Genomic DNA, 25,693 nt, shown 5'->3' with positions numbered 1-25,693 from the left:
ATGCAATATGAGTCACTCTTTGTCCTTCATTGATCCACTTGCTGGCATAAACTTGGCTTGTTTCTAGTTTCACCTCTGACCAGAGCTTCCTTGTACAAAACACTCAGAAGTGTACCTATTTGGAGTGATATTGAAGGACCAATAAGTCGTAGAAAAACAAAGTTAGTGAGTATATTTTTAGAGGCAATATGAGCCACTCGTTGCCCTTCATTGATCCAGTTGCCGGTATAATTTGGCTTGCTTCTTGTTTCAGCTCTGACCACAACTCGTTCTAACACAACACTAAGAAAGGTCCCGATTTGGAGGCAGTATTGAAGAATCAAAGGGGAGTAGAAAAACACAACAATAACATATTTATCAATTTTGAACCTTATGGAAGGATCGGAATACTTGACAATTCCACATATCTTATCATAACAATCAAATCAATAGCTAAACCTTTAAATCTATATTAAATACTACTATATTAAATATTAATCTATATTATTAAATCTATCACTTCTGTATGTATCCCACCCACCATAATGGCTGGCTCCTATGTCGTCCCATGTAAACCAACTGCCCAGAGACCAGATTTCCGAAAATTCGAATTGAAACAGTTCGGTTTCTACATTCTCCTGTTATTTATAAGTCCGTGTACCGTGCCCAGACAACTATTGTACTTGAGGAGTCTTGTATGGAGAAGTAGACCGGGGAGTGCGTAAGTCACGAATAACATGAGAACCGAGCCTAGCTTTGTCAATGATGCCATTAAACTAGTTACGCAAGATGTTCGGAGCTACGTAAACATTTAGTCTATAGGTTTATTGATTAGTTAAGAACAGACATCTAACTCGTCCTAGTAAACACTAATTCCCCCAAAAATAAATAAACCAACAAACATTAATCACATTGGTCAGACAATCTCACAAATTAAATAATATGGATTTGTACAGATCTTCAGAAAAGTATTTGTTGTTACGTGAATAATAAAGTTAGTTTTCTAGTGGCTAAAAATACTGTCACAGAAATACCAAAAAGAAATTGTAAATGCATAACAATACTCGGTGAAAGCAACCGGATTTGTTTACTAATAGATAAATGATTACTTTCGTTAATTGTTGTTTTAATTGTGTGAGATCGGTTTCGATTAAATTAAACCATTTTCAGTCACAGAGGTATATAGGACCGTTACCGTTCTATTGCCCGTTTTAGGTCTTTAGTTAATTTAAAATATACAAAAACTGGTCACATACATAAAAATATACAACATTTCTAAATTGTTTACGGACCAAGTAAACATAATAAAGACTATGTGCCGTTTTATGGTGGGCGTCACTGTGTTTGCACTTTTGCCGTGAAGTATTTCATATATTTTTTAGAAAACTTATTTATTCTATTAATTACTAATAACATGTAGAATAGATAATGAATTATGAAACTTTCCTCAAGTTCTGGTTTAATTTAGGACTTAGATTACAATGGGTTGAAAATGGAAAGAAGGTATAAAGTAAGGAAATTACGTCAGTATTATTTTACTAAGAACAAAGAGTGACGGATAAGGCTTGATCATAACCAACAACCAAGGAAAGGCTTTGAAGCGTTAGGAAGTTTGATGGAAATATCGATGATCCTTTGAAAAGTTTCTCATCAAAACAACAAAGAAGCCGATAAATCTTGAAGCTCTTGTCAAACTCAGAACCGACCACAGCAATGCATCATTCATTACTGACCAACTTGCACATAGAACAGAACGTAGAGAAAATATTAATTTGTTTATTGGTGGTTTAAATTTAGTTGTATTATTAACTTCCTAAATAGTTGACAAATAACAATGAATGCTGATTTTTTACCACTGTTAATATAGATTTCTGGTATTAATTATCAAGGTGATCCTGTTAGCTCAAATGTATTAATTTAAAAACAAGGCATACACCGCTATAAATAAAGATTAAGTGAGTCGAAATGTACATCACTGTTATTAATATGGTGCTTATCGGTTTACAATTAGGTTAATTGTTTGTTAATTCCAACAAAGTTCATGCAATGTTTTATGGCATCTAGAAATCATACTCGCGGGAAATCGGCTGTAAATAAGGATACTAATTGTTTTATAAAACGTACATAAACTTATTCAACTTGTTAAGAGCCACAGCAGTAGTATAACAACATTGAGTTTTCCCGTAAAAAAATGTTAAACTTAAAACATTCGTACTACTTTATATTTGGTTTTAAAATTATAGAAAGTGACTAGTTTATATTAAAACTCATCTGAACATGAATATTTCTTGGAATAGTTTCTAATAAAATATAACTCCAATTGGTTTTCGCATAATCTCTGTAGCTGGTCTATGAGGAGAGACAACATCCATAAGCACATTGGATTGGACGAAAGGATGGCTTGATACGGCAATATAAACAAAACAAGAAAGTAAATTCTTCATTACAAATATATTCTGACGTCAGCTACAATAAATACGGTGATTTTCAATTGATACCCTAACGTTTGGAATTGTCCGAATAACAAGAATGTCTATTCTTGAATGGTTGTTCAGTTCAGATTTCAACGCTTACATTTAGTCTCCTTTTTAATACTGCATTGATTATGTCACATGCACAGACTATTATAATTTTGTTTATTTTGGTGGTAGTACATGATAAAAAACAATGTTATGTCAACACTACCGTTTATTCAGACTTTTTAACATGAAATGAAATGTTCAATATAGTTTATATTTAGAAAAATCATTATACGTTATATTGTTCAATGTGAAGAATTATGAAGACAATTGGTTTAGGTTGGTTCAGACATGACGGCCAGCCAGGGACTGTGTTGCCAGCATAACAAACACGCTCCCCTCCTCCCACCGAGCTACTCTCTGCAACAATTCACTTACTTAACCTGACTGTACTTACCCTCAGGGACTTGTCTTATGCTGACGTTTGTCCTCTTTATTTTCAATCATCTCTAGGATGATTCAGTCTAGAGAAAAAAAATGGAATGCTCTCGTACAATGGACATCAGAATTTTATTGCACCACGGACGTTGATGGCTGAGTACGATCAGTAGTGACACGATTGTGATATTTCTAACTGTATTGTATACGAGTATAGCAATGTACGTACCTGAGCTTCACCGAGGCCGAGCTCGATCATGTCAAGGGACTTCTGGACGATGCCCTTCTTCTCGCAGATGACGGTGGCCTCAGCACTCTGCACGGCGGCCTGCGCTCGCTCCACCGCGCTCACCGTCAACTCCACGCTCGCGGCCGTCAGTCCGCCCAGGATCGAGTTGTGTTCGTTCTTCAGCGCCTCCAGCCCCTGCACCACCGTCTTGGTGTTGCTCATGATCTCCTCCTGCGTCATCTGCGTCATCCTGCCTATTGACTCGATCTTCTTCCTGAAACAGGACAAGCACCTTTTATTAAAATGACGTCGATGGCATTGATTTTACAGTCAATTATGAAAACACGTAAATTATGTTCCATAAAACGATTCTCCGTGGTTTCTCGTAAAGACCGTACTTTATTTAGTTTTATATTCCCTTTGTGCTTGTTTTACAACGATTTGTTTGATACACGTCACCGTGGTTGCAATAAAATTTACATATTTAACACTTCCTGCGTTGTATGAAACGTTATGGTTTTAGTTCAAACATTAACAATCTGTTATCTTTCTAATCAGACATTGTCAATAATCATCCGTAAAGTAGTAAAACCCGGGCAAGGTACAAACACTGCGTATACATTCTGATACACTTCACCGCTTAGAAAAATTCCAAAATTCCGTCCTAAACACGTTGACTGTGGCACACAATCAAACCGACACCTGTCGGTCTCACTCAGTAAACATAAGGAGCCGCAGTGAAAGTGTTCAGAATTGTATTTACTGGTGACTATCTTAATGTTAGGTCCATAAGGATAATTGTAAACCTTAAATACTGTTAACCCTTGTGTTTTTATGAGTTTTGGATAATTTTAAGATATACTTACTCTTGACTACACATATTCGATATTTTCTGTTGTTTTTGTTAAGTATAAAAAAACTTATTAAAATATTAAAACAGTATAAACTTCATGAGAAAACTATAAAGCTTCAGGGTGCATTTAAAACACATCTATAAGGTGAGATCACTCCTGTAATTGTCATACCGAAATAAAGACTTTAACGTGTTTGAGGTTTAAAATTTTTCGGGTGTGTTAAAACTCCCGGACATTCATTACAACTGATTATTAATTTCTATAATGAAATGTAAGAATATTGAAAGAAACGCATCTTAAAAGTAAGTTATGACATAAATTTGTATACATCCAACAAGTATTTATGAATGAGAAATGTGCCTGTTGTCAAAAACAAGATGGTTGTCATTAGATCTGGGATCACAAAGCGTGAAGTGTGAAGTGGCCAGAGCGATCTTCGTGCTCTCTCTTACACCGCCCACGCGCAAGAGCGCTTTTGTATGTTTTATCTTTTATACACTGTGTGCTTAAATTTGTTATGAGACAAAACAATTCTTTAGCCTACAGACACAACAGTACACTCAAAATTATAATATCCTAATCTAGATAATAAAATAACACTTTTATGATACAAAATTTGCAAACTGTCCACATAAATTAATTATTTGTCAAGCAGAACTAAAAAACACATGTTTTAATAAATCTACAGTGATTCAAATCTCTATAAACCTATCTTTTTCAAATCACTATAACTCTATTTAAGTCAAATATAAGCTAAATAATGTGTTTTTATAACACATCTTTAGAAGAGAAGTATAATATAACGCTACATAAGATGGATTTCACAATTTGGTTTCTCTGTAAACCGAAGTTGGCAAACAGAACAGAGTCGACCGTCGCTTCTACAATTCCACAATGAATACCACAAAGTTTTGACTTCTTTACTTAGGTAACGCGAACTTTTAGGTAAAACAAACTCTTCTGTGATACATGTTTGTATTAACCATCTCAATATTTGTTCTAATATTGACGTTCATTATTTCTAAAAGATTTTGAAATATTTATGTATACAGGGTGTATATATATATATATAATATCCATATATATATATATATATATATATATATATATATATATCCAATCAATACGTGTAAGAGCAAATAATTGTGGTCAAAGTAATTAATATGCTCAATCCACATATTATTATCTGACTGAAGTAGGTCAAAGTTATTAAACTTACTTTATTCAACCAATATGCATACTAACAAAGCAATATGCATAATAATTGTCAATTTAACATAAGAAACTAATGTAACCTACTTCCCTAGGATTATATTTACCTCAGCCAAATCGTGTTAGCTATTATGTCATCATTAATTAATTATTATCAATCATTAATTTATCACTTCGATTAGTGAATTTGGTCAATGTGAAATTAACCAGACATTATACACATATACAGTATACAAAAATATACACACATACATATCCAAGGGGCATCCAAAAGGAGCTTATAATTAAATCTGTACTCGATAATTTCCACATAACAGCTTCATATACATATTTGACGTATATAAAAATTACTTTAATATATCTTATTAAAAGACTCTTTCAACACGATATTTGTCAACGTTAATTGTCTATAGTAAACACAATTAGAGGTATTTATCAAACTCGTTGTGACAAGCGCGAATGGACGTACTTGATGGTGGCGGTCGCCAGTTATTTGCAGACACATGTTTCACTGTTATCACTGGGTATAGGGCAATAACAGACCTTAACCAGTCTTAATTAGGTTTGGAACAGTAGTCTGACTGTGTGTATCATTTTTATACGGTGCATTTAATATCATTATATGTATGTATTCTGTGTGTATTTTTATTTCTACCTTTTATACAAACAATAAAGGTTATTCGATTGCAATGAACGATTTGGCGTGTGTTGGAATAGAACGTTCTGAGCTAGTAACATAGATACTGAAAAATGAAACAAAGAAATCGAGGTTCATATATTTTTTTAATGATTTTCTTGGTTTACTAATATTTTATTCCATATAACAAACCAATTTGAGTGTAAAGGGCACTAACACTCTTTCTACACTGGACTATTCAATACTTGCTATATACACAATATTATTACTCAATTAAAATATATATATATATATATATATATATATATATATATCATTCTCAATTTCATAAATATTTTCACTAGCTACGTAATAGACAGCGTGAATACATATAAAAAAGTTTGGAACCCCGGTGATCAGAAAGATGTTTTTTAATAATGGGGTTGTTTTTACGCTAGTGTCGTTATAATGTGGGATACTAAACAATTTTTAGAACAAAGCGAACCAAACCCAACTGAATATGAGATTAAAGACACAAATGTCACTGTTTGGGAAGAGATAATTAAATTAAATATAGTAGTAACATTCCAGCTGAACCATCGAGAACTAAACAAACGACAATCTCAGAACCACCTGAAGAGAGTTAGTGGCTGGAGGAACATATGAAGACCTCAATTAAGAACTTGGCAGCCGAGAGATATTATGAACAACTTAGAACACCAAGGAAAGTTCAACAGCCTTGATGTGATGAAAGATGTAATTAGTGAGTGTCCCCTCCACTCGCCTTCTTTCTGTGTGAAAAGAGAGCACGCACCAAGAAGAAACTATTCTTAACTGTTAAATGCTTAATGTATAATCTGGCCTGTTATAGCAGATGCTAGTTTAACAGGTTTCATGTATGAAGGACGTATTGTAATAATTTAGATTTGTAATAATGAAGATTTTGTATAATTTCAAAATATTCAATAATTTACAATTTAATACAACTTAGAAACTGTAATATGTAGTGTATAATGTGTCAAATTCAGGTTGTTACACCTGTAGCAAAAGGCATAATGCTTAACCTGCACTAGTATAAGTTAATTGCACTCTTCCGGAATCCTTTATGAAATTTACTGTCATGGATAAAATTCCTTCCAACGTGCAACGTTTGAAAATAACATTTCAAAATTGTTTATATTTACAGTACTAAAAGCATCAATTTAATTTTTAATTATAATTTTCAGTACAATTGAATAATACAATTTTTTCACACATTTCATATAAAAAACCATTTGGTATAGGTAGAACGCAATACTTTTAAAACACATGGAAAATTACAGATTCGAAGCAAAGAAATAAGCTTTCATTAGATTTAATAACTTCATGTCCCATCTCGTACTTTATTATCCACTAGATGTTAATATTGATTTGGTTACGTTAGTATTGAAACAAATTCTGAATCTTTTTTGCAGCAGAATATTAGTCATGTAATAAATACATATTTTTAAAGTAGAACATATTTAAAGCCTATTAATATTTTATTTATATATAGCAAACAAGTATTATCCAGACCTGAGTTGATAAGATGGTCATATCCGCTTATAGATCTACCTTATATCACAACTATATTAATCGTATTTTAGACTTATTTCCCACTCAATTGTGCACCTGACAATGAGACAACGAGAATACACTATATTTTGTTGTGTAGTTGTCTCTGATGTCGAGACGATGTAAAGAGTTCATTGTGAGCTTCTTCGTTGCTCACCTTTATTGGATCTGTTCAGACGAACATGACTCCAGATTCCTGGAGTCAAGTCTATTACAGCGTCAGTCCACTTTATGGGCTAATTTTAGTAACATAAATAGCTGTTATTTGTATATTATGATAAAGCTGTTACTTGAATAATTTCAGTAAAACGGGTACCTGTCGCTAAGGAAAAAAACAGAACAAAATATTCAACAGTAAAGTATTACAGGATGGCAAGTGGGAATTCTGAAAGTTCAATTCGTATGTACAAATTAACGCAACCTTTTCGAATAGGCTAAATTTCGAGTTTTCATTGAATTCGGGAATTGTCTGAGACCTTGACACATAATTTCACTACGCTCTGTGCATTAAAAAACACAATTCACGGAGAGAGTTAGGAATACTTGTAGGCCAAACACTTGTTGAAACTGAGAAGTTGGGTTATCATATCAAATCTCACGTCTTGCCATTGACACACATGTGATTGGTGGTGTGGTGATGTGTGCTAATGACAGGCACGCAACCTGTCCTTGACAGCTGCTTCTCTACACACGCTGCATTTCGCATATGTTATGCTTCAGGTACTACCGAACTATGCGAACAGCATGAAATCCGCACATGCGCCTACACCACAAACAATCACATCACACCGAAACTAACGATGGTGGAATACCGGTTCATTCTCTCCACTCTGGACTTCAATCAGTTCGTCTACCAGGTATTTTTTATATATTTAATGAGTCCATTGTCGCAGTTACTAGTTTATTAATGTATTAGTTGGTTTACACGTCAATAATAAGATTTTTAATTGTAACATATAACGATGGCAAATTCCAAAAACTACACTAAATGTTTGTTCATTAAAAGTATAGAAATTCAAAATATTTGTATTAAAAAGGAAATTATATTAGAAACTAAGTCTCACATATCCTCCATTTATGAAAAATTGCATAATGTGGTCAGAACAGACACAGTAATTCTAACCAGTTGACAGTTCTGAACGCCTTAGATATAATAGCACAAAATTATCTCCAGAATGTGTGCAATAGACCTTCAAAGTCATAATGAAAAAACAGCCAGGCTCTACTTACAACAAGAATGATATTACCAGAATCGTCTAGTTTATTATGATCTTCTACAACAAATCTTCTGTTCCTCCTACCAAGCCATCAATGACAATAAAACCATAAAATTATCCCTCTTCTCTCCGCACCTGCAACCAGTCGACCCATCTTCAAATCTCAGTGCCTGGAAGACACCTTTGAAGTGAGTTCCAGTTTAGAAGAGGACATCTCTATAGTGTTTCACTAAGACAGTAACACCCTCCCTGCTCATAAACAAACACTTCCTTCTCCGATTAAGTACTCGATGAATCTATTCCTTTACTATCCCTTTCACAAATCTTGAAGAGAATATAACAATCTGCTCCACAGCAACCGAAGGCGAAAATCGCTAATTTTCTTCTTGCAAGACCACCAGCAACCTCATTTCTCAATACAACAAGCATAGTTCCTCTACATTCTGATGGGATCCTAATCGAGCCTGGAGGCGATTCTGTGAGCAGGAGAGCTTTCACGCATGTCAGTACACACGAACATACCTCACATAGAAAAAGGTCCTACTTCAACTAATGTTGTACTATATCTTAGAAACAATTTGAGTATGAACTAAATTCACAAAACCTAATAAGACGTTTATAACGATTTCATTACATGACGATGTAAATATAGATCTCTTTAAAATCCACTCATATGTAGAAATTACACTTGATTTTGTAGTCTAAGTGTCTCTTATGTCGAAAATAAACAAAAAGTTATTCAATCTTAAATTCTTCGTCATCGAAATCGTCGGGAAGTTTGCGACAGAGTTAAATTAATTGCAGAAAAACAAAAGTCATAATGTTTTCTGTACCATTCTATTTTTACAATGAGAGGTTGAATAAAACTAAAGTTGAAGTCAATAAGCACATTTCCAGATTTGTCAAAAATACAAATACAAAATCGTATATAACTTACAACTCGGGGATGGTAACAAAACACTCCGTCGAATGGACTTTAAACACCATGGACTACACTATAACAACATTGGAAAGAGGAAAATACCATTCTTTACCAACTCAGTCGTATACTAAGAATAGATCAAAACAATCTAGGACCACATGGATACATGTATACGGAATAATGCAATCAATGCCTCCTTGCAAGACTTTCTACCATTAAAAGATGCACCTAATAGAGCAAATGGATCAATTCAGCACACAACAGCAACCGTTCTAAAGAGAGGAAGAAGTTGAAAGCACGTTCTGAGCAAGGCGCAGGAGAAATAACGGCTGTGCCCAGTCAAGAAGCCAATATCTGATTCAACGCATGACGACCCTAACATCCCTAATGGTACTGATGGCACGATACGGTGTCGACGACGAAGATGCTGACGACTAATGGTGTTGCAATATGTTAAAGCACAGCAGTGGTTGTGAAAGTGGAACCATTGAGGTTATCAGTGGCAATCGCCCTTTATTAGAAAGACTTCTCAACAAATACAACGTAACCTCAGAATTTTTTTTAAACATCAGAATCTTTTTTATAATCAAAGAAAACAATCATGGTTTTTCAAGTCCAACACCTCAACATTCATTCTCATCGGAATAAACTAGACTTACTTGAAATTCTCCTACATTTAGAGAACCCTGATATAATGGCGTTAACAGAACACGGCCTAAAATCTTACGAAATAGATGCTATTAATATAAATGGATATATGATTGTCTCACACTATTTCAGGTATTATTTTAGAAGCGTTGGTGTTATAATATTGGCCAGAAATTCACTGAAATTCAGTCCCACTTGTATCTCAAACCTAAGTGCTGAGGAAGATTTTGAGGCAGCCGGTATGAAAGTAACACTGGGAGGATGGAGAATAATTATCATTATTGGCACATATCGTTCTCCAAACTCTAATTTAAGCGCTGTTATAAATGGAATCAATGAGGCCTTGAAAAATATAAAGTGTTCTAAGGTAAATATAATAGTTTTGGGAGATATAAACGTGAACTGGCTTAAGAGTAACCATGAAATGTTCTTGTTGTCTGATCTGTTTGCAAGTTAATACGAGACAGATAGTATATGAGACAGATAGTAAACTTTCCAACTCGGGTGACTACCACCTCATCTACCACAATTGACTTGGTTTTCACCAGTCAGTCTGCGGCGTTTGGCTCGCCACTTGGATGTCAGAGCATTATACTCAACGGGTATTCGTTGCGGACATTGTTGCCTCTCCTTCTCAGTCCACACATAACTATACCAGATCATGCTCGAAAAATTTGTTGATTTTTTGAACTACTATTTATGTAAAGAGGAGTGGGGATAAATAGTACGACATTAAAGAAACGACCTCAATAAAGTCTAATCCTTCTGACCTTAAACCTTAAATATTATAGAGAATATAATACTAATTGTCGCAAGGTTGTATCCGCTGCAAAGTCAAAATCTATTCTTGAAAGAATTCCTCATGAAAACGAAAGAATCATGGGCAACAATTAATATAATGAGGGGGACACCCAGTCTAGAAGTAAAATCCAATCAATTGAAATTATGGAGAATGACAGTTCACTAACCGACGTTAAACGTAACTGGTCACTGTTCAATGAATATTTTTCTGGTGTGAAGAGGAAAGAGAGAGGTGGTGGAGAGCCGCTTCTTAGGACAGCTTCTGATGGTAATGGTCGCAGTTTCTCCAACCCACAGTATAGCCTTGAATCCCACTGATGCGACTGAGGTCATGCGTGTTTTACTGAGTCTAAAGAATTCTATATCACAAGACTTCTATCGCTTTGCAAACTTTTTAATAAAGTCATGTGCTAAACACATTTCTGAACCACTTGCATCTTTAATTAATACATAATTTCTAGATGGCGTATTCCCTTCAAAATTGAAAGTTGCATTGGTTAAACCAGTACTAAAAAAAAGGTTCAAAGGTCAAACTATCCAGTTACAGACCTATATAAATAATATCGCCACTTGACGAATGTGGCTCAACATCTGGACGCTGGTAAAAGAACTATGGGTGTTTTTATTGATTTGAAAAAGGCTTTGACACTGTCAGCCACTAAAAACTTTGGGTAAAGCTTGAGATGATGGGTGTTCTCGAATTACTCACGGCTAAAATCTTACTTGGACAATAGAAGCCAGTGTCTCGGCCTTCAGAAAGTGAGTTCCACATGTCAGCCGATTGTAAGTGGTGTGCCTCAGGGTTCGGTATTGAGACCCTTTCCGTAAAGTATATAGGTCAATGATTTTAATTTTGCTATCGAGCAAGGAATCCCAACTCTCTATGCTGATGATAAAGTCAGTGTACAGTGGGTTTGACAAGGTTGAACAGCTTGAAGTGAATTCGTTACACTTAGTCAGGCTTACCAGTACTTTAAGAACCTAAATCTTGAATCATATTTTGAAAAATGTGTTTTATTCGGTTGGAGAGTTTCTGAGCCAGTAATGATCTTAATGTAGGTTTTTTATTATTAAATGAGTATGTAAAAGTACTAAAACCTTGCTATATTGAGTTCAGCTTGTCTTGGTTTTCAAATATAACCTAAACCATAGTTTTACAATTTTAACTAAATATATTTAATTACGTAACAGTACGATTCGTGTAACATTATTAACGTAGTATAATTAATTGTAATAAAATTGACTGTTGTTATACATGTAAACCATGTCTCAAACAATATTTTTTGTATTTGTAATATTTCCGGTCCGGTCTTCACACCTAACCACCGGTTGAGCCCCACAGCGGATACTGTATTCCTTCGTGGTTCTGGCGCCAAGCTTATCGGGCAAAAATCCAATTTAGCGTGGAATCCAATTATCCGAGTCACACGACAACACAGCCGGCCTAAACCTATTACTTTGGTGGTTCCAGATAGCTGTGCACCACAACAAACTGCGACTCATTCGTATCACTTTGTCTTCACCACCGCACTTATCCGGCCCCGAGTATACGCCTTTCTCTCTTCATATATTTCAGTAGGAGATAGTAGTCAGATTTAAACTTACGATATATTTTTTAACCTTTATTGTTACTCACTACAGGGTAAACTTCAAAATATTATCACGACCTGAAGTTGAATCTTAACATTATTTCAAATTTTTTTAAACCGTGCTTGTAAGTGACCCATGTTTCTTTTTCTTAATTGATAACTCAGTAACACTGTTTATGGGTCAGTTTTCTTTAAAAATTTTACTCCTATAATCTTGTTAGGAACTGACAATGAAACAAAATTTCAGGTAATCAAAAGTTATTGGTGATAAAAAAACTAAAACACGTAGAAAACAGGATAAAATAAGCCGTTGATACCTTATTAATTTGTTTGGATTAGAAAAACACCAACAGTGATTTCATGATTATTTAACACTTTATTAATGTTATTAATAACATTATATTAATGTATTTATCTGAACAGCCTATTTAAATTTCTAAAGTTCTCTTACTGGTGTTTAAAACCGATGAATACAAAGTTCAGTTGACAATCGACTATGTTACATCCAGACATTTCCATCCAATGTGTCAGGTTTTCATGAAAACCTTACATCAATGTTACGGATCGCTCAATTTTTAAACTATAACAAAGTTGTCATCATACGTATTGAAGACACTTTGTAAAATTATGAACACTTAAAACGGTTTATTATCAATGATTAACAATGCCGAGCAAGGTTTAAAAAGGTAATAAAACATTCCAGCCTCCTCCAAAAAAATAAGTGTAAATATGATTATATACGTACAATGGAAAAGAAAGACGAAGTTATGTTCTCTATTTGCTTTAAACAACACAATTAATACACTTGGACCGTATATTTATTTAAGTAATTCACAAAATAAAATGTTCCTCTCAATGTCAACATAATAGTCTGAGAAGTAACATTGCTGTGTACCAGTACTTCTACTCGTACCAAATAACAAACTATTTCCAATTAATATTTATTCTAAACAAAATGCAATGCAAATACAAAATCATCTACGGTAATTACAACAATGTTGTCTTTCAATAGTGGTTTTTTATTACAGAAACATTATTTACCACTCAACAATCGCCAATAGTTGTAATATAGCAAGCTTGACAATGCATCATTCACAAAACCAGTAATAAATTGGGACTATGAAGCAGTAACTGGTGCCAGGAGAAACATTATCACGGTTTGCATGCCGGCCCTACACTATATTATATTCATGGGGACAATTCATACCACTCACAATACTAGTGACAGATTTTATTGCATTTTGTATTGTAAGTGGAACACTGTTCAGTCTGTCCCGCAAGAGTCGCAGTTTGACTGACAGGTGAATATGTGACAGTACTAGAACACAGTCTACATCTTGTAACACACTGTTCAGTCTGTTCAGTCTGTCCCGCAAGAGTCGCAGTTTGACTGACAGGTGAATATGTGACAGTACTAGAACACAGTCTACAGTTGTAACACATCCCTCTCTCGAACACTGTTCAGTCTGTCCCGCAAGAGTCGCAGTTTGACTGACAGGTGAATATGTGACAGTACTAGAACACAGTCTACAGTTGTAACACATCCCTCTCTCGAACACTGTTCAGTCTGTCCCGCAAGAGTCGCAGTTTGACTGACAGGTGAATATGTGACAGTACTAGAACACAGTCTACAGTTGTAACACATCCCCCTCTCGAACACTGTTCAGTCTGTCCCGCAAGAGTCGCAGTTTGACTGACAGGTGAATATGTGACAGTACTAGAACGCAGTCTACAGTTGTATCACATCCCCCTCTCGAACACAGTTTCCCATCAATTCGATGGATACCACAAGTCTTCATTTATCTGTCATCAACCGCAGGGAATCTATCTTGTTTGTAATTTCACGACGGGATCATTCTGTCTTCCATCCATCACCAACAACTGCAATCCTTTCCCTTGACCTCCTCCTATACTCTACAGTAATTTAGTCTTATATGATACAATTTAATAAGGGACCCAAACACCGAAAATGAATTACCTATTATTTGACTTTTCACAATGTCCTTGACAAATACGTCTTGTTACTATTCAAACGTTTACATTGCTGCTAACTAACCTTATTTTGTATATTTTTTAAAGGAAACAACATATACTTACTAGCCATTACATAAAGTATGTGTCATTAACATCGTACAGAGATCGATACACATCCACATATCAAATAACAGTACACACGAGTTAAATCCCTTATTTCAAAATAAACACAAAGTTAAGCACGTTGATTATACGACACCACAATTATAAAATTAACGGCGGAACTGATTTTGAATTGTTACACTTTATCAGTCGGGTTCTAAGATATATGGCGCAGTGTAGTGCCAATGGCGCAGTGTAGTGGGTACGGCGGTTATCGCAAGATAACCAGATCAAGCAACGCCGAGCGTGGCTGCTGCTTGGACAGGTGACCGCTGAGCGATCCTGTCCTTGCAAGCGGCCCGCCTGCCCGGCCATTGGTGGTGGTTCGGAAGTCACCTTTAAGCCGTTGGTCCCCAGGTTAAGTGTTAGAGAGGGCTTCTTAGCCCTAACTTCGCCTGGTAAAGTAAGACATTCTTTACTGTTTTTTTTAAGATCTAACTGATACGTACAAGTGCTCGTAGACAACAAACACTTACACGATCTTGTTTGCAATAATGCCCATTGTCAGTTCTGAATGACCCTGATTTATGACATCTACTCCAATGTACGACGACCTCGATGTGACGAAATGTGTTTGTCACTGGAGAGGAGAAGGGCCGAATCTCCAGAAGGTGGCTTAAAAATATTTCTGTTCTTCCCGTAGAATAGTTTAAACGAAACTGGAATAACAAGTCAAATCTGATGTCATCCTACAGTGTTTTGTAAAAATAAACAGAATTTAAAAATATTACTTCTATCAATATTAGTAGAGATGGACACCATTTAAATAAACAAAAAAATCAATCTAATTAGTACTGAAGCGATCATCAGTTTAAAACACGGATACCATAATAATAACAACACTATATTTAAAAACTGTTATTTTTATTTTACTATTTATACAATTGGAAATAAAATTACAACTTTCATTTAACATAATATACCACAAAAAGCCTCTTGTGCTACATCTTTGGTAATAATTTATTCCATCAATGCTTTATTGGATACTAAACAAATTCTGTGTGATGTAGCAGCGAGAACGTGAAGTGTAACATGGAGGTGAGAGACGGAGTACAAATTGAAAGGGCTGCCGTCACCAGTCACCAGGCTCCCGTGGGATGCGTGGGCTCGCGTCCCTCACATAAAACTCTGTTTATGTCCTGACCTGTTTCAGCCACGGCCACTTCACATCTCGTACAGTGTGATATCTAATCACCAGGCTCTCGTGGGATGCGTGGGCTCGCGTCCCTCACATAAAACTCTGTTTATGTCCTGACCTGTTTCAGCCACGGCCACTTCACATCTCGTACAGTGTGATATCTAATCACCAGGCTCCCGTGGGATGCGTGGGCTCGCGTCCCTCACATAAAACCCTGTTTATGTCCCGACCTGTTTCAGCCACGGCCACTTCACATATCGTACAGTGTGATATCTAATCACCAGGCTCCCGTGGGATGCGTGGGCTCACGTCCCTCACATAAAAACTCTGTTTATGTCCCGACCTGTTTCCGCCACGGCCACTTCACAAATCGTACAGTGTGATATCTAATCACCAGGCTCCCGTGGGATGCGTGGGCTCGCGTCCCTCACATAAAACTCTGTTTATGTCCCGACCTGTTTCAGCCACGGCCACTTCACATCTCGTACAGTGTGATATCTAATCACCAGGTTCCTGTAGGAGGTGTTATTAGCAGCTGTTAATACAGACCAGTCTTGCACATGAAAACCCAGAAGTGGCGGAACATTACTTGTCGACCACACATGCCCATTAGTTATTTTAATATTTCTGCGCATGTCTTCGTCTGTTTTTTTTTACCCAACTCAATTTCTGTGAAGTTTGAGAGGTTTAAGAGAGAATCCAATATATCACTTTTGATCTTAATGGTACTATTCCACCTTAATGGTATATTAAGATGAAAACCTCAACTTGAATGATATTTAATATTACAATAAAGTATATAAGTACATCTATACAGCCATCAGATTGTGGTATGACACCGCAAGAATGACACCGAACAATAGAGTTATTAGTGGCAAAATGCGTCATTCCAATTCTGAGCACACGGAAGAGGCTGAGGCTTTGTTTGTTCTGGAGAGCCTAGAGTTATCAACCGACACACGACCACGTAGTTTCAAACATATATACCGAAGATTTTAAGGTAACTGTTGTCTTTATTATTTAAACATTTTCTTTTTTCTACGTGTTAAAATAAGAACAAATATATTTCCTGTCCAACAAATTTTATATAGTGTACTCACATTTTGAGGCTTGCAATATTTATTAGTGAATGCCAGTAGACGGAAAAGCAAATTACGTCTCCTTTGTAGTAATCCCTGGACCATTAGCGTAAAGTGTGATAATTATGTAGAAACTCTGCAAGGTAAACTGCCATCAGATGATGAAAAACTGTGGCACGAATCGTATCACTCATTATACTAGAGAGAACTTATAATCCACAAAATACTAGTAAGTTTTGAATCACTTGCAAACATTGTATTTTGCGGATTTTCTTTGAGCAATCATATTTTGCCAGTATTTCTCTATACAAGAACAAAACTGGTTTAAGAATGTAAATTCTTTAATAATTTAAATTTGTCTTGAATTAAAAAAAAGAGTAATGGTAGTCCTTGTTGTGCTCTTAAGGTAGCCAATACAAGTAGAGAATTATATTAGCGTCTTAATATATTATGCTAAACCGATAATTAATTCTTCTGTTGCAATATTTCTTTGCGTACGGCAGTTACACAAATTCAAAACCTCTTCAAAGAATTTTTCAAGTGCGAGAAAGTTTCCGACTTCAAATCAATGATCATGAAAACACATAGCGTAAACACAGTCCTCACCTGCAGCAAACTATTATAACATCTGACAAGTTCAGTAGGAGTCGCGTGTCTGCATCCAGCTACAGGAGGTTACTGCAGTCTTGTTCAGTGCCTGCTGCATTATTCATCACAAATGACCTGTCGCTGATCGAATAGCTATTGCGTCACTATGCAAAGGCACTAAATATCAATGTTCTTATCAACACTAAGTAGCAAGACAAACTGTGCTGAAGTATACAATAAATACTTTCTCAGTCACAGCTCACAATAATTCCGAACACCGTTTAATACACAAAGTTCCATGTATTTCAACTGACATTTTAAAATACGATCTTAATTCAATCAGATGAATCTCCTTTATACCTCAACATTAGTTAATTTTATTTGTAAGTTAAATAACTGAGAATATTGTATAATAATATTCAACGAGCTACAGATTTCCAGTTAAAAAAGATTACGTATCATCTCGAGAACCAATAAATGTGATTAAAGGCTTGAAACGTGTTTAACAGTAACATTTTGATTTAAACAGTAAAAGACTCATTTCTTATCTGTTGTAACAAATGAAGGCAATTGAGAAATTTGTACAAGCTACTATCTTATGGCAATGCTTTCGGGTTTCCACAAACTTTTGTAAACGGGGGCTGTCAAAAATTGAAAAAATACATAAATATGTTTTTTGAAATAACATTATATTAAAATATTTTTCACGCCAAATTGCAAAGCTAAACCATTTTATGAACAATTGTAGGGATATAAACGCGTCATTAATTTTAAGACATCTATACCCATTGTATAAAATTGTTGTCTAAAATAAAAATTTCACTGTACGATTTCAATTTGTATTGGTTCCCGTGTTTCGACACACCTAATATATTGTGCTATGTTTTTCAACAGTTTTAACATTTAATATTGTACTTAAATCATAGAGTACTACTAGTAATAATAGTAGAATTTAATATTCAACTGAAAGTGCTGAAATCATTGTTTGTTTAATCAAGAAAAAAATTATGAGATTGGGGCTTGGAATATATAAAGTTTTTCTCAGAGTTGCGTGGAGATGAAATGCAGAAATGTATCGTATATATAATGGTTTTGTAATACAAAAAACTAAAGTATTTACTTATGAAACGGTAACATCTTTACAGACCCTAAAATAGTTAAAAATTTCACTTTAAATCTACTACATTACTGTTTTTGCTGCGAATTGAAAAAGGTGTGCAGAATTATCTGCGAGAATGATGTCAACACAGAGGAACCGTATTGATGAAAGCAGAGAGAAACTGGAGGGGGGCTTCTCATTGTTGTCAGATTACCCGCTCTTTCTAGAAGACATTCCTAATTAGAGCCCTTCAAAACTTCCCTCAGCTCTTCTCTTGTGGGCTTGCATTAGCAATTGTGACTTCTCTAGCATGTAAAGTGTTTTTAAACACTTTTATAATTGATAAAGGTACCACTAACAAAATATAAATTACAACAAATTAATTCACTTACACCATGCAATCATATGGCTCTGGAATTGTATGATTAATAAAAACAGCTGTGAATCAATTTCATGTAGGAGAAAGTAATAATCGAATAATACGCGAAGGTATTATTTAACAAAAAACGGGTCATATTGTGATGTGTACAACTAAAAAAAAAAAAAAATAAATTATATAAAAACTGTCCCAGGAACATTCAGTGAGGAATTTCTATAATAAAATAATACGGGCTTGATAACTAAACTTTAAACAATTAAATTTAATGAAGCATAATTTTATTTGGAAATAATACTAAAACAAAATACTCGAAAATCTTTCACGAGAATGGTAAATTATATTTAACATTATTACGAATACACACGGTTAAACGATTTTATTCCAATTATGTTTAGATTCCTTGCCGAAGCACAATAGCGGACCAATAAGATATATTATAAAATGTTTCATAATTCAAAGATCGAAATTACCTTTTTTTGTAGTTTGACAACGAAAACAGGATTTAAGTTAGCTCCGGTAGTTGGGAATTTCTCATCAGTGTAATATGTAACGATTATATTACAGTAATTACAAAGTATTACATTTCTAAAAAGTATAAAAATGTAACTGTAAAATGCTGGGTGTACAATTTAGAAAATAGTTTTTCAGGTTCAGGAAAAATTAACCATCTCGTGACTAGTTAATCAGTCTCATGAATTTACAACGTCCGCAAATGATAATTATTTTTAGGCAAATTTAGTAGTTCGGGAATATTCTATCGCCTTAGGAAATAGTTTGACTGCTGCGGGAATATCCAATCATTTTAGAATATTCTATCGCCTTAGGGAATGTTTTATAAGTTTCGGAACTAGTTTATCGGCTTCAGTAATATTTAATGTGCTAAGCGAATAGCCCCCCCCCCCACAAGCTGTAGAGTAAACAACATTACACATTCACCTCGACTATAACTCAGCTCCGACACATTAGCGGGATGCCACATAATTACATAGTTCCAGCGTTGAGCTTCGGATCATTAATTAAACTACAGGGTACTCGCAGTGAACCACTTTCACAGAATACATTTCACAATTAATTAAAACTTTTAAATAACTTCTTATCTAAATACTTCAAGAGGTCAACTTTGTTATACACAAAACGCGGAGCACTAGTGGTTGTTGAAATTTTAGAATTGAGGTTAACAAGCACGTTACATTGCATATGAGCGTAAAAAAACATGCGGATTATGAAAATCACATATTTTTATAAAAGAACGAACGTTTATGAAACCTTTAACCACTCCCTCGTCAATTTTGTGAATACGATGTTTTTAACAATTGGAGCTCCAAAATATTATTTCGAACAAATGTTCACATTAGTATTTTAACCCTTTCGATAACCCACCAAAATTAACGCTGCTTACATGATAGAACAAACTACTCTATCGATTCCACGGAAAGCAAAGCTATGTGCTAACACCATATGCAGTGCAACTTGGCTCTCGACTCCTCGTCTATTAATATATAAATATTCTGTTAATACCTAGAACTATAAAAATGTGTACAAAAATGACATCAATAACGACATTGTAATTCTACTATATATAATATCGATCAACCGCTATATGCAATATTAACAAGGAACTGTTAAAAAATGAATCATTATTAGTTTTGTTTGTAATAAAGCACTTATTACAAAAATCAAATTTTACAATTTATATAACTGTGGTCCTTGAATTGCCAATATATTTTCAACTTAACAAAATCTAATGTGTTAAATAAAACTTAAAACTACCATGTTCGAAGCTAGTTGAAACACCATTTTAAATCGGAAAGAGATGTTGAAAAATGTGCAGAGTAAAGAAATAGTGTATTTTTTCCAAAGCAGGACTTGATTAAAGCCAAGTAAACTGGTAAAGTGACAAGGTCTGAGGGAATCCATTTATTTTTCAGGTAATGGAATTTATTGGTTCTGTCAGTCCGAAGCTGAAATTGAATTTATCTCTATGATTAAACCGTCCACTCTCCAAGCCAACTCTCACACGCCTTTCAGCCAAACACACCGTTGAATTCTTTTGTACAATTACAGAAATGTTAATAAACTGCATTTTAGGATAAACTCCACCCATGCTTACAATATGGAAAACGTTCAAAATAAATAATTATTTCTTTTCCAAAGTCAGAATATAAACCTTTTGTTAAAAATAAGTTGACAGAATAATTTCTTATTTTTCCACAATGATTTATTTCTAGTCACGAAACTTTTATCCCTGTGTAAGTGTTCTATTATACATCGATGGGGCAATTGTTTATAGACAGATGTCTACGAAATCTACCTAAAAAGCACGCCAACAATTTTGTATTAAGTCAAATAGTTTTATACATTATTAAAAATTTCAATGTAATCAAAGATTTTTTATTGATTTGCATTTACTACTATATTTGAAAATCGTTCTTACAACTGTTATAAATGTAAATGATAGCTACTTTTAATTCTTAAATTATACAATATCCCGTAAATAATGAAAAAGTCTTGCTCTAATATGAATAAAAAATTCCACGACAATTTACAGAAGAATTAATTTTGGCTGAAAACGTACGAGAAATCATAAGCACAGGTTTATTTTTATTTAATTCATTATGAGTGAATAGCTTATAAATAAAACTTATTTATGTTTTAAGTTGTGTGTATTTTGTTATATTTATTTAATTTTTATGATTTTGTGACCTATGATAATGTTTTTTTAACATTGGTCTGTCAAAAAAGTTTTCTCAAAAACGTCTCTCATAATTTTGTAATTTTTGCAAGTCAGAGTCCATTAAATTACAATTAATTTTTCAACACAGCCTACACTGCCAATGTCAACTCGCCGTACTGTAGTATTACTGGATGGCAATAACCATCTAAAACAATAGAATTTTAATTTGATATACAGTACATAACCCAAATGTAAATTTCATAGAAGATTAAGAGGGGTACCACCTAATCTTGCAAAATTTGACTATGGTGAATTTTAATCAATGCTTAAGGAATTTACTTCGATACATAAATAAGCCTCCACTTGTAACAAAAAAAACTCCTCGAGTTGTCTATAAAATCTTGAATTATAGCTAGAGTATACAATCTGAGGCACGATCTACAAACACTTCCCCATAATCAATCAGCCCCTTCTGCTCTCATCTCGGTGTTGCCAAGACAATATTTACTCTGTCCCTCCTTCCTACAAGAGCTGATGTGTTCGACAGTTCTATAACAAACTTTAATTAATTTGCGTTCTTAATTAACTCACTATGACCTACTTTAGACACTCCAATGATAGATTGAATCGAAAACAATATATCGTTAATTAACCTTTAGTTATTAACGTACCTTAAAACACGTCTCAACATGAGAACTAGTATAATAATTTATAATTAAAATAACCAAACTACCAGTATCTTACCTATACTAATCCCAAAACTCACCTCATTGCTTCTTCTTTCATGACAAATTTGACCAAAATTATATTTCAATACTAAAATATATATAGTGTTGAATGCTTTAAACCACTAGACCAATCATTAGTAATTCAAAAATGTTTTTTTTTTTTTGGCAAAAGTAAATCTATTAAATGTATTAGTTCAGGCTGTATTGTATAACACATTTCCAGCCTGTAATCTATTCAGTAGCACGTTGATGCCTCAAGTATAATTTTGTGAGTTTCAAACCACTTTTATAAAACACATCTAATAAACATAGTTTAAAGTATATTAAAGTTGAACATCGCTCAACATTATACAGTAAATAATGACAAAACAGAACAAGTCTGTAGCATTCTAACCTAATGATTGTTAAATGAAAAAAAAATTAAAATTTGTAAAAGTCTTAATTTATAGATCAACAACAAAGTTATACCAGTCACTGACAATCTAAACATTATGGTAATAAATCAGCACTTAATGAACCATATGTTTACATTCTATTTTTTTCTAACTATAACAGCAATGTTTAAAACCTTTTACTTTGGGGATGATTATCCCTTCGGCAAGGACAACACAGGTTCATTTAATAATACAGTTTCTATTGTTAACCAAGACTGTTGAATACACAAGTTTCCACAGTGTTTAGTCTGCTATAATCTTATACTTGAAGATAAGTGTTCCGCCCACATAATCCTCCCAATAGCACAGTTGTTTATTCAATTCATATTTACGCGATTTTGGCTGCGTTTGCACCAGAGCGTATCATACAAAGATATTTGATGCGTCTCCAAATGCACTTTTGTCAAATCTAGGCAGTTTTCATCAAAGTTGGAAGGTATAAAGCTGGAAGCTACAATGAACAAGAATGTTAGGTGTTACAACATTTATTAAGTGTTCTGCAAGTTGTGATAACCTCGTTTGTTAAATACTTCTGTAAAAATGTAGTTGCTACATAATCTGACAACATGAACATATATATGTTGCTTCATTTTAGACGGAATCATAGTAAGATTTCAATAATTAACTATTATTAGTCGAATAAAGTTAGTTCTAGCATTTTGATCATAAGGGTACAAATACACAGATAGTTATGCAATGCGAAACTATCAAACAGATGCTTATGGTTAAAATACACAGAGCGCGACGCGGTCTGTTTTTTTTCTTTTTTTTCTCGTTTAAGCCTCAGAGTCAGCTATACAGGCTTCGAATTGTACTGGTTTTTAGTGTCAAAGTTTTATTGGACCTCTCCGGGATTTGAACCCATAATCTGTCGGTTACAGAGCTGAGACTATAACCATTATTCTACTGAGGAGAAGCTGTTTGTATATTCGTACCTTATGTATTCAACGATTCTTTTGTAACATGGTCTAAAAGCAGTGCGAATGCAATGAATGCTTAGATACTGAATACTCCCAACTTAGTAGCAGACATAACTTAAGCCATGGTTTAGCCGTTGTGATGAAAGTCGAATATAAAATTACAGAGGTGTCACATGGTAAATGAATCCACTTGCCAGAATCTACAACACTTTGTCTGGATCACTCCCGGCCGGGGACAGCTCAGCTCCTGTGTGGACTCAGAGACCTTGCTTCATTAATATTGTGTCCGAGTCGCACTGCAGATGAATAAATCACTTGTAATTGAGCCTTGTTACTACAAACTTGCCGGGCTTCTCCAACCTCTCCAATAACTCCGGGCTCTTTCCCTGTTTAATTAAGTCAACTCTTTAACAGTGTTCATTACAGTGATAAAGTTGCCAGTGACGTTTTAAAAAGCACTCCGAGACCCGGCGAATTAATGAATGGATTCGTTATCTTGCCCATAATTAATGTCTCTTTTCCAAATAACGGACCAATTATATCTTTTCCTTCTTAATATGTCTAGCTTATCCGACCATTATTTTACACTTTACAAATTAGTCGTAAAAATGTTTGATGAACAAAATTAATTTGCAGTGAAATTAATCTGATGGTTTAACATTACTAAGCCACTAGAAATCTGATCAAACTGACTGGCACGTTCACTCACCACACGCCAACGTATTGTGATAACTGACTTTCAGAGCTTAGTGGACTACAAGAATTTTGACCGAATTTAGGCAAATGTTACATTCTACCTAAATGAATATTTCGTTATACAATGTTATCATTGTAAAATATTTTCTTTATTACACTGCTAAGATTTTTAAACATTATTTTTTAAATGTCTACCGTAAGTGTTTTTATGTACAAGTAATGTTATATCTCTACAATCTGTAACCAATTAAATGTAAACCGCAATTAAAATCCTAGCTACCCAATCATATCCCATTCTACTTTATGAACGTGTGGACATGGAAATTAACGCCAAGTATACAACAGAAAAATGATAATGTGCAATTCTAGACCAATATTTGTTTTCTGAACTGATATAGAAAGTAAAGCGCAAACAAAAAATTGCGATATTCATCCATCAAGTCAGACTATACCGCCATCCATTGCCCACCACAACATTTTGTTGAATTCTTTTGTCAAGTAAATTGCCCCTGTACAAAGACAAATATCAGCACACACGTGATGGTCATCAGCAAATACCAATATAACTGTTGTCAATTGCTATAGTGGTGTGACACGCAACACCAACACATCACCCAGTGTCGGGTATCGACCGTTTGGTGGTAGATACGGACTCTCTGACCTTGGTAGCGAACGCTTTCGTTTACTCGCTTTGTCTGCTCCGTTTATTGAATAAATACTACATTTCTGTTGTGTTGTGTCTGTACGACACGCAACACCAACACATCGACCGCAGTGTCGGGTATCGACCGTCTGGTGGTAGACACGGACTCTCTGACCTTGGTAGCGATCGCTTCCGTTTACTCGCTTTGTCTGCTCCGTTTATTGTATAAATACTACATTTCTGTTGTGGTGTGTCTGTACGACACGCACACCTACACATCGACCCAGTGTCGGGTATCGACCGTCTGGTGGTAAATACGGACTCTCTGACCTTGGTAGCAGTCGCTTCCGTTTACTCGCTTTGTCTGCTCCGTTTATTTTATAAATACTACATTTATGTTGTGGTGTGTCTGTACAACACGCACACCAACACATCGACCCAGTGTCGGGTATCGACCGTCTAGTGGTAGACACGGACTCTCTGACCTTGGTAGCGGTCGCTTCCGCTTACTCGCTTTGTCTGCTCCGTTTATTGTATAAATACTACATTTCTGTTGTGGTGTGTCTGTACGACACGCACACCTACACATCGACCCAGTGTCGGGTATCGACCGTCTGGTGGT

At 34.8% G+C, this 25,693-nt stretch overlaps 1 protein-coding gene across 9 annotated transcripts in view; it reads right to left on the bottom strand.

The window, feature by feature from the left end:
* The window catches only part of LOC124357143 (kinesin light chain), a 215,719-nt gene that overhangs the window by 77,080 nt on the left and 112,946 nt on the right, over nucleotides 1-25,693 (bottom strand). For all 9 annotated transcript variants that reach the window (XM_046808632.1, XM_046808641.1, XM_046808640.1 and 6 more), the window contains one exon: nucleotides 3,106-3,379. In XM_046808632.1, coding sequence (XP_046664588.1) covers nucleotides 3,106-3,379 — 274 coding nt within the window. The remainder of the gene's footprint in view (nucleotides 1-3,105; nucleotides 3,380-25,693) is intronic.

This window comes from Homalodisca vitripennis, chromosome 3 (assembly GCF_021130785.1).
Source record: "Homalodisca vitripennis isolate AUS2020 chromosome 3, UT_GWSS_2.1, whole genome shotgun sequence".
NCBI classification, from domain to species: domain Eukaryota; kingdom Metazoa; phylum Arthropoda; class Insecta; order Hemiptera; family Cicadellidae; genus Homalodisca; species Homalodisca vitripennis.
This window is presented reverse-complemented; position numbering and strand designations above follow the sequence as displayed.